Genomic DNA, 11,329 nt, shown 5'->3' on the forward strand with positions numbered 1-11,329 from the left:
TTGTTCGGGGGGGCGGTAACCCCTTGTTCTCAAGCGAGATCTTAACTCCCCCGCCTGGCAATTATAACTGTCCTCAGTTTTGTTGATGCGTGCCAAACGTCTGAATTGGCCGTAAGGGACGGCACTTTTTACTGTATCAGGATGGTAGCTCTGATAGTGTAGAAGGGAATTAGTAGCTGTCGGCTTTCTATAGCCCTCAGTCACAAGCTCCCCATCTTTCACCTTTATCAACACATCCAAAAATTCAAGGCGATCGCCTCCATAGTTATAGGTGAAACGCATATTCATATCATTAACATGATTTAAATACTGCACAAAATCTTTAAACATAGTTTCGGTACCAGTCCAAATTATGAGAATATCATCGATGAATCGTAAAAATGTTTGTATATATGCTACATATGGATTTGAGACCGAGTAGATAAATTTATCTTCTAAGTGTGCAAGGTATAAATTTGCGTAGGTACACGCGACGGGGGTACCCATCGCGGTACCGACGCATTGTCTGAACAACGCATTCCCAAACAAGAAGGCATTATTGCTCAGTATCAATCTTAGGCCATCTACAATGAAATCTCTAAAGACCTCGCTTTTGTCTGTGTTCAGGGGAATTTCTGATATGGCCTGGATACCCCTTTCTTGGGGGATGCGTGTATACAGACTTTCTACATCCAGGGACACCAGGTGATACTCCTCCCGCCACTGGATCGAAGGCAGTCACTGGAGATGTGAAGGGACCTTCTGCACTAGTGGTTGGAGTAACCAATCAATGTATCGTGACAAGGGTTCAGTCGCCGACCCAACCTCCGAGACAATGGGTCTCCCAGGGGGGTGGGTCAGCGACTTAGGAACCTTAGGGAGAAAATACCATGTCGGTTTCCTAGGATGTATTGGGAAAAGTTTCTCTGCCTTACCTCTAGAGAGCATGTCTCTGGTAACATGAGTATAAAGGAAACTCCTTAACAGTTTCTGGATTTTGAATGTAGGGTCTCCCTGTAACTTCTCATAAGTGGAGGTATCATTCAGTTGCCTAAGTGCCTCGGAGATATAATACTCCTTGCTTAGCAAAACAATGTTTCCCCCCTTGTCCGCCGGCTTCACTATGATGTATTTTTGGGATTGAAGCCAAACCAATACTTTTTCTTCCTGTGGTGTAATGTTTTTGCTCACTCTGGGGTAAATTAAAGCCCTGACCCCCTCTAATACTTTCTGTTGGAAGACATCTAGTTGGCTGCCGGCGGGCAAGGGGGGACAAAAAGTTGAACTAACGCCACCTGTAAACCCCTGAGGTGTAACAGTATCACCTGTCTTTTGTATATTCATGTCAGTCCATAACTCCAAACAGGATATTTCAGATTCACTAAAGTTAGCATGGGTACTGAACCCAAACGGTCCAATGGAAGCGGGACATTCACCCTCTTTAGTCTGGTTGTAGGCACCACTATCATGTGGATTACCGTATATCCGCTTTAGATTAAATTTTCTGACGGCTTTGAATAAATCTATCTCAAAGTCGGTAATACTGGAGCCCTCAACCAGACTAAAGCCCAGACCACGCTGTAATAATTGTTCACATTCTGGTGATAAACCATGGCCCGATAGATTAATGATTAAATTGTCACTGTCGACATTACAGGGTTCCTCGGCTATCGCCGCCAGGACATACATTTTTTTGTGATATCCATAAATACGACTGCTCTGATTATTGCTTTTAATTATATGTGTTACTATGTTTCTGTTTGGCTGACACACCAGGGTGCAGTTACGCCCACTCCATGATGCAGACACCACAATTAGTGCACTTAGTAGTACCACAGGTGCTGCCTGAGTGCATAAAAATGAAGTCACTCCTTGTGAGTCAGTCAAACATGGCCAGATAAAGCGTGGAGAACGCGAAATGGCTGTCGCCATGTAACTTGCGATTGTTTTATGTTTTGTATCCCTCCTCTCTGCTGAAATAAAAGGACATTTTGCAACGTTAGGTGAGTGCCGCCATTCATATCTTTATCTTTATGGCTGAGCACCACTTGTTGCTGCTTCTCAGTCATCACCCGAATATACAGTACAGACCAAAAGTTTGGACACACCTTCTCAATTAAAGAGTTTTCTTTATTTTCATGACTATGAAGGCATCAAAACTATGAATTAACACATGTGGAATTATATACATAACAAACAAGTGTGAAACAACTGAAAATATGTCATATTCTAGGTTCTTCAAAGTAGCCACCTTTTGCTTTGATTACTGCTTTGCACACTCTTGGCATTCTCTTGATGAGCTTCAAGAGGTAGTCACCTGAAATGGTCTTCCAACAGTCTTGAAGGAGTTCCCAGAGATGCTTAGCACTTGTTGGCCCTTTTGCCTTCACTCTGCTGTCCAGCTCAACCCAAACCATCTCGATTGGGTTCAGGTCCGGTGACTGTGGAGGCCAGGTCATCTGGTGCAGCACCCCATAACTCTCCTTCATGGTCAAATAGCCCTTACTTTCAAAGTTTTCCCAATTTTTCGGCTGACTGACTGACCTTCATTTCTTAAAGTAATGATGGCCACTCGTTTTTCTTTACTTAGCTGCTTTTTTCTTGCCATAATACAAATTCTAACAGTCTATTCAGTAGGACTATCAGCTGTGTATCCACCTGACTTCTCCTCAACGCAACTGATGGTCCCAACCCCATTTATAAGGCAAGAAATCCCACTTATTAAACCTGACAGGGCACACCTGTGAAGTGAAAACCATTTCAGGGGACTACCTCTTGAAGCTCATCAAGAGAATGCCAAGAGTGTGCAAAGCAGTAATCAAAGCAAAAGGTGGCTACTTTGAAGAACCTAGAATATGACATATTTTCAGTTGTTTCACACTTGTTTGTTATGTATATAATTCCACATGTGTTAATTCATAATGTTGATGCCTTCAGTGTGAATCTACAATTTTCATAGTCATGAAAATAAAGAAAACTCTTTGAATGAGAAAGTGTGTCCAAACTTTTGGTCTGTACTGTACTTGTGTCTCAGATCCAGATCCAGGAACTTTGGGATTTGTAGTGCCACCACTATTCTGTCTGCATTTGAAATGGTAATATTCGCTTAAGGCTCGCGAAATACAGGCGTGGGTCACTTTTGCTACATTTTCCAAGCTGCTAGAAGTTTCCTGAGACTGGAGAAAATGGATGGCACGGCAGAACATTAGAATAGCTTTATATGCAGATAGAGTGCTCCAATATATTTGCGCACTATCAGGATATAACCTACACTGACTTCCTCCCACTAACTATCTGTATTATATATATAAGCTATCTAACTATCTATCAAATGTAATGAGTGGAAAGCACAGAGCACAGCAATGAACTTTAAAAAACTGTAGAAAATGGCTCCTGGGGAGGTTCATATGTAGTAAGGGGTAGGCAACTTTCCTATTGGTTGCTAGGGATGTTGCTATGCTCAGACAAAGACATTGCAGCCTTCTCATTGGCCCACAAGCAAGAAGGGAGGTTACTGATGAAAATAAAATCTAGAATATTCAAAATTACGAATATATATCACTATATTCTAAATATTCGTGAATTCTCAAAGTGCCAGTATTCGCGATTCCAATATTCGCACCTAACATTACTTATCAGACAGTAGGGACACAATAAAGGCAACCTTGGACTGCTCAGTGGGAAAATTCTGCCTATGCAACTCAAAGTGGATCAGACACTGGTTCAGATATCCACAACAGATTTTTGGATCTCCACCATAGCGTGATGGCAGAGGGAGTTGCACACCAGCAGCACACAAATCCGGATTCGACGGTGTGGGAATTGCAGGAGTAGCAGTGACTGGTGACCCTGCAGTAGCTGGAGTAGAGATGGCATCCAGACGAGCAGCAACATATGCATAAACTGCATCATAACATCCTGACGTTCGCTCTGACTTCATGTAACAATTCCTGAACGACAGGCTTGGGATGACCAGCAGGGTCCATGGCCTCAGTGTACTGTCACGAACCAGCGGGTGTGAGCCCACTGTGCCACGTGCCCTACCTCCTCTAAGAGCGTTGTCCAAGTGAACCCCTCGATCTTCACAGTACCCCTGATGGTGGGGATAGACTTTTGTAAGGGGAACACCAGGTCGCTAGATCTTGAGGAGGATAGGCACACGAGGCAGCTGGTCCAGGCGGACCAGGAGGTACCTGAGAAAGGTACCAGAGGTACAGGCGTTGTCAGCAGGCTGAGTTGCTACCAGGAGTAACAGTGCAGGACCAAAGGATGAGGCAGAGGTGAAGTCAGACGGGCAATAGGTCAGGGTAGCTGGCTTATGTACAGGTCAGGCAATCAAGATCGGCAACAGGAGAGTCAAGGCAAGCAGGCAGGAATCAAACGGGTAGCAGAATCCAGTAACACAAGTACGAATCAGGAACACAAACGGATATCAGGAAACTTAGCAGGACACAAGCACCTTGACCCTGAGGCATCTGGGAATATATGTACAGGAGGGCTAGGATTGGTTGGCAAGGTCACATGATCCAACCCATAAAACACAGGAAGTGACGCGCGCCGGCCCTTAAGGAAATGCTGCAGGAAACAAGCAGCAAGCATGCTGTGGCCAGGGCAGAAAGGAAACACTGGCACCAGATCACCGCTAAACACGGGGCCCAGGACCGTGGTAGTAAGCAGGGGAACAGTGGCGCACAGCAGCCGCTGTTACGCGTTCCCACCTCTGGGGCCAGCACTTTGCTCCAGAACGGGACCCCCAAATTAAGCAGAGGGCAGCAGAGCATGCGTGGCCTCTTGCCCTCCATTTATTTCTATGGGAGTCAAGAAACTATCCGAGCTCTGGCTCAGCTATTTCCAGCAGTCCCATAGAAGTGAGCGGAGCGGTGGCCGCACTTGCGCAGTCTGCTCCCAATTCATTTCTAAGGGACTTCCGAAAATAGGCGAGCACACACTCTCCTTCACTTTCAAGGACCCGTTTTAGAGATTGGTGCAGGTTTCAGAGGTGGGACCAGCACCTATATGATTTTGAGGGCATATCCTAGCGATATGCCATTATAGTCCCAGATGAAACAACGCCTTTAATCTTACCGGTAATAAGGTTTCTACAAATCCTCTGTGACAGCAGCACCACAGAGCATGAGAGGTTTATGTGTTCCCTTTATTTTTTTGAGCAGTGTATATAACATGTGTGGGAAAGTGTACAGTAGAGGTGTGTAGGAGGTGTAAATCTCACCTGGTTTCCAGTTCAGTTGGGTGAGGTAGCAGAAATCCAGAGATGTGTTTTGGTTCAGCAAGCTTGTAGGAGATAGTTTGTTTAAGTTATATGAGCTGGATTTCTTCGGACTGGGAGACAGTGAGATAGTGGAAGTCTCTCAGTCCACACCCACAGTCCAGTACAAGTATTTCCCTGGCCAGCTGCAATAATCACTGAGGGAAAAAGCAATCCTCAGTGTGTGTTTGTGGGAGGAGAGAAGGAAGCCTGCAGAGGCTCTGTGTGGTCCCATCTAGGAGGGCTAGGGGGCCACAAAGCTGAGAAAGGCCTTAGTTTGGAGGGTCCGGTGATGCCTGGAGAAGAGGGGCATCTCGTGGTCAGAATCGGGAGGATTGGTGGACCGAGACCCCAATGAGTTGCATTGGTCACAGTCCAAACGCATGGCTAAGTGAAGCTCAATACAGCAGTGTGAACACTGACCTAGAGGTGAATTAGGGAAAACATCTGTATAGTGAGCGCCTAGCCGTGCAAGGATTTATTGTTTTGTGTTAATGTAACACGTTGTGATGTGAAGCTGCGACTTCACCGTGCCAAGTGACGCCAGACTTGATGTGCTATGTGACCAATAAAACACCATTTCAGATTGAAAACCCCCTGTTTGATGAGAAGTCTGTCATCGCCGTACCAGGCAGAGAGAGTAAACCTTACACATGAAACAAATAACAAAAGATAAATTCAAGCAAAACTATACAAGGTTTAAAGCAAATATTTTTAATAATTGGAAACAAGTTTTAATATTTATTATCTGGATACTATTTGCTTTTTGGATAATAGACATTGATTGGTAATTACATACATTTCATAATCATAATTTATGAATCTTAACTGATTTCCCCATTCTCTTGTGTGACATGACTTTACTTTGACTGTAAGTGATATTTTTCATTAGCTTACCGAAAGAAAATGGTTCTCCCCTGTGTGAGTTCTTTGATGTTGAAAAAAATTGGATTTGTGGGTAAACATTTCCCACATTCAGGACATAAAATGGCCTTTCCCTTGTGTACATTCTCTTGGTCTAACAAAATTTGATTTCTAGTTAAAACATTACCCGCATTAAGAACATGAATATGGCTTCTCCCCTGTGTGAATTATCTGATGTGTAATAAGATTTGATTTCCTGTTAAAACATTTCCCACATTCTGAACATGAATATGGCTTCTCCCCTGTGTGACTCCTCTGATGTCTAACAAAATCTGATTTGCAAATAAAACATTTCCCACATTCTAAACATGAAAATGGCTTCTCCCCTGTGTGAGTTCTTTGATGCGTAACAAGCGTTGACTTCTGGGTAAAACATTTCCTACATTCAGAACATGAGTATGGCTTCTCCCCTGTGTGAGTCCTCTGATGTCTAGCAAAATTTGATTTGCAAGTAAAACATTTCCCACATTCTAAACATGAAAATGGCTTCTCCCCTCTGTGAGTCCTTTGATGCATTACAAGCGCTGACTTCTGGATAAAACATTTCCTACATTCAGAACATGAATATGGTTTCACCCCTGTGTGAATATGCCTATGTATCAAAAGACTTGATCTGTTTGTAAAACATTTCCCACATTCTGAACATGAATATGGCTTCTCTCCTGTGTGAATTATCTGATGTGTAACGAGATGTAATTTCCTGTTAAAACATTTCCCACATTCTGAACAGAGGAATGGCTTCTCCCTTGTGTGAATTCTTTTATGTGTAACAAGATTTGATTTCTTGTTAAAACATTTCCCACATTCTAAACATGAAAATGGCTTCTCCCCTGTGTGAATTATCTGATGAATGAGAAGAGCTGATTTAGAAATATATTTTTTCCCACATTCTGAACATGAAAACGGCTTGTCCCCTGTGTGATGTCTCTCATGTTTAAGAAGATTTGACTTCAATGTAAAACACTTCCCACATTCTGAACATGAAAATGGCTTCTCCCCTGTGTGACTTCTCTGATGAATGAGAAGAGCTGATTTAGAACTATAATTTTTCCCACATTCTGGGCATGAAAACGGCTTGTCCCCTATGTGACGTCTCTCATGTCTAAGAAGATGTGACTTCAACGTAAAACACTTCCCACATTCTGAACATGAAAATGGCTTCTCCCCTGTGTGAATTCTCTGATGAATGAGAAGAGCCGATTTAGAACTATAATTTTTCCCACATTCTGAACATGAAAACGGCTTGTCCCCTGTGTGACGTCTCTCATGTTTAAGAAGATTTGACTTCAATGTAAAACACTTCCCACATTCTGAACATGAAAATGGCTTCTCTCCTGTGTGACTTCTCTGATGGTAATCAAGACTTGATTTTTGAGTAAAACATTTCCCACATTCTGGGCATGAAAATGGCTTCTCCCCTGTGTGAATTCTCTGATGTCTAACAAGATCTGATTTCTGGTTGAAACATTTATTATATTCTGTACATCTAAATAGCATCGACCCAGTGTGGCATCTCTGATGTACAACAAGATCTGATTTCTGGTTATAACATTTTCCGCAATATAAACATGAAAACGGCTTCTCCCCTGTATGATTTTTCTTATGCCTAACGAAATCTGATTTCCAAGCAAAACATTTCCCACATTCCGAACATGAAAATGGCTTCTCCTCCGCTTGTTTCATAGCATCAGATGATGGATTTTTGCTGTGAATATCAGAGGGTACATCTGTGATAATGGCATATTTTTCATAGGTATCTTGTGTGATAACATGATCATCTGCTTTAAAATGTGAAGACACCAGATGTTCTTCTGAGTTCCTGTTACAGTCATCTGTCAAAAAGAAAACATACTTTACAATTTTGAATAATATAACTTTAGAATGATATTGTTATTATATTTTAGAATATATCTGTAGAAAATGTCCTTTCAAATTTGTAAAGCATGGAGCAAAATGTAATTGTCGACTGAGATATTAATGGCAAAACAGATCATTATCTATCAGTAGACCTCCGAGCAAGGACCAGTAGATCATGACGTTAGGCCATCAGGCTGTTCTCTTGTAGTTTCCTACTTTTGGGTTGAAGACAGCATCTTCATAGGTTTCAATGTGTCTACCACCACTCTTTTCTAGTCAAAGGCTCAATCTATATATATAAAACGCAACAATCGATTTCAATTAAACTTCGTATGCACGTCCCTTGCTAGTGGGGGTCATACGCCCCTACACAGCAGCTGCGAGGAGTTTGTATGCTTCAACTGTTTTTGCTACACACATATTTCTCTGTAACTCAAAAAATCATCAATCAATTTCTACTAAACTTGGTACACATATCACTTACTATCTGGGAAAGAACACAGGTTCTTTATGCGCGACCAAACGACTAGACCGATCTTCACCAAATTTGGAACACAGGTACATCAGGTGTCTGGGAAGGTCTCAGCTCTCTAGGACGTACCATTCCTGAGATATTCCCCTTAACTTTGACTTTCACAACAACCCGCCCCTTGACAGTGACCTCCACAGTATCCCGCTCCCATAACGGTGACTTCACAGTACCATGCTGCCTTAATAGTGACCTGCATTAGCCAATACAAGCCTGCAAGTCTCTCTCTTCATATCCCAACTGCCATACACACGGTCACATGTCCCTTATCAGCCAATAGAAGCTCGCAGGCCCTTAGTCTCCACATACACACAGTTTTACTCCAGGTTTCCATAATAACAAAGTCATTTTTCTTCACTGCTGTAGGTCAGCTTTAGGCTAGGGCTACACGACACATAGGGCATAATTTTACTGCTACATGTGTTGAGTGACAATTTTTATAATGATAGTGCACTGCGACATGTGACATGCTGCGACTGCGACGTGAAATTCTCAGAAAAATCCATCTGGGATAGATTTTCTGCGACTGTCGTGTCACAGTATGTGACATGTCGCAGTGCAACACTATCATTATAAAAATTGCTGAGCCAAAATGGCACGCGACACATGTCGTCGTGTAGCCCAAGCATTAAAGGGGCAAGGCGCTGTGGAGGTCACTGTTAAAGAGGCGTTCACTGTGATGTTACTGTTAAAGGGGGGGACACTGTGGAGGTCACTGTTAAGGCAGCATGGTAGTGTGAGTCCACCGTTAAGGGAGCGGGGTATTGTGGAGGTCACTGTTAAGGGGTCAGGCCCCTGAGGAGGTCACTGTTAAGGGGTCAGGCCCCTGAGGAGGTCACTGTCAAGGGGCGGGCTGCTGTGAAGGTCAAAGTGAAAGGGCAGGACTGCTGTGGAGGTCCCATTTTAAAGTGGCGGGTCACTGTGGGGGGGGGTCAATGTTAAGGGGTTGGGGACTGTGGAGTTCATTGTTAAAGGAGCAGGGTGCAGTAGGGGTCACTGTTATGGGGGATACTGTTGATAACTTTTAACGACACACACAAACATTAAATGAAGTAGATTAAATATACCCTTGCAAAGCCGGGTCCTTTTGCTAGTGGAGATTAATGTAAGGACCTGTGAGTCAGTGCTATTAGGTGGTGTCTGTGTCACACACTTCTTGATGGCTGCATGCACTTTGCCATAAAACAGGGCAGAGAGGAGGAGCAGTATTGTCTCAAAGAAGTCATGGCTTTAGAGCAAGTGTAAGGCTAGTATCTAATTTTTTTTTAAATTTCTTTGTATAAAAAAGTTCTTTAGACTTTTCCTGCCTTCATAATGTATTCCTAGTATTGGCTAAACCATCTACATAGAAAAATAACATCAATAACTGCTTATACAAATAGCCTAGCATATATACTGGCCTTATGAATAATAATTGTGGCTGCCATCACTACTATGGGGGCACTGGGATATCTGAAAATGGGGCATACAAAAGAATAGGCAATAGTATAATTCGCAAAACATGTTTGCCGTCCTCAGTTCCATGGTAGATCACCTAGATCGAGCTACAGAAAAAGAATATTCTACACAGAAAATATTTGGCCATTAGGCTAACCGCCCATGGATTTAGTTAAACCAGGAATGGAGCCTACACAGAGATAAGGTATAATGGAAAGATTTCCACCACTTCTGTGTTGTTGACCTGCATGGGGTTTTGGCTGACAGTCACTGCAGATTACCAAACACTGACATGTGAACTAGGCTTATTTTGAAGGAATTAATGGTTCCTTAGTTGAAAAATTGGAAAATAATTCTAAAGTACTTATAGCAGATGATAATGGAACAGGCCTTGCTTACATAGGTATATTTTATATCCATATTCATGTCAATAATATAAATGATCAGCAAGTTTTATCATCTAAAATACTAAAAAAACTGAGCTTAAGAAAATGAGTAGAGTCTTCTCTGTTTTATTTAGTGGTTACTACTCACCTGGGCGGATATCTGTAGGAATGTCCTCTATAATCTGCTCATCACCCCTCACATATGTCTCTGTAACATATATAATGTTCAGATCTTCACCTGGATTCACAAGCTGTGAAAGAAATATTGTAAAAGTCATCAGACAGTTGAAGTCATGTTGAAGGTTTTATATGACCAGAAAACATCAGTAATTAGAATGACAACCAAAACTGACATGACAGCAGGAGTTATCTGACCCAAATATCTGCAGGTCTCCTGTACAACTCCAACCTGTTTGTTCCAAACATCAGTATCCATAGTCAGAAAATTGTGAGACGATCCAGACAACATGTGATGTCTATGGTCAGCTGTAATCCTTCCATCTCCACCTTTCTCATTATACAAGGATAAAACTGTTACAGACAGTGGACTTAGATCAATCATGCCAACCAACTGGTTTGACTTTGGGCTTGTCCTGAAGGACATATCCTAGCAGTCCTCTGCTTTTCACCCTTTATAGGGATCTAGCATTTGCTGCAGGGGAGCCAACAAGCTGATACCTCTTGGAATAGTCCCGTTGTGGTTGGCTGCTGACCCATGGGGGTTAGAGACACAAGTGCACAGCACAGAGAGATCAGGAAAAGCTCATGGTCAATGGCAGGCAGAGGTCAAGGCATTCTGGCATATATAGAGGTCAAGGTAGGCAGAGTTCATGCTAATCTGATAATCAGTCCAAAGGTCAGGGCAGGCAGCACAGGGTCAGAATGGTAAACAGGCACGAGTCAGGACAGGCAGCAGAGATTCAGAATCCAATAATCAGGCAGATGTCAGTA

At 42.7% G+C, this 11,329-nt stretch overlaps 1 protein-coding gene across 1 annotated transcript; it reads right to left on the reverse strand.

Annotated features, from left to right (window-relative positions):
• Positions 1 to 5,489: 5,489 nt before the first annotated feature.
• LOC121005777 (zinc finger protein OZF-like) lies at positions 5,490 to 10,865 on the reverse strand. The gene is made up of 3 exons (XM_040438543.1): positions 10,527 to 10,865; positions 6,721 to 8,001; positions 5,490 to 5,668 (listed from the first exon to the last, which is right to left on the reverse strand). The coding sequence occupies exons 1-3, from the start codon at positions 10,654 to 10,656 to the stop codon at positions 5,490 to 5,492; spliced, it is 1,590 nt and encodes a 529-aa protein (XP_040294477.1). The 5' UTR covers positions 10,657 to 10,865.
• Between the last annotated feature and the right edge of the window lie 464 nt (positions 10,866 to 11,329).

This window comes from Bufo bufo, chromosome 6 (assembly GCF_905171765.1).
Source record: "Bufo bufo chromosome 6, aBufBuf1.1, whole genome shotgun sequence".
Taxonomy (NCBI): domain Eukaryota; kingdom Metazoa; phylum Chordata; class Amphibia; order Anura; family Bufonidae; genus Bufo; species Bufo bufo.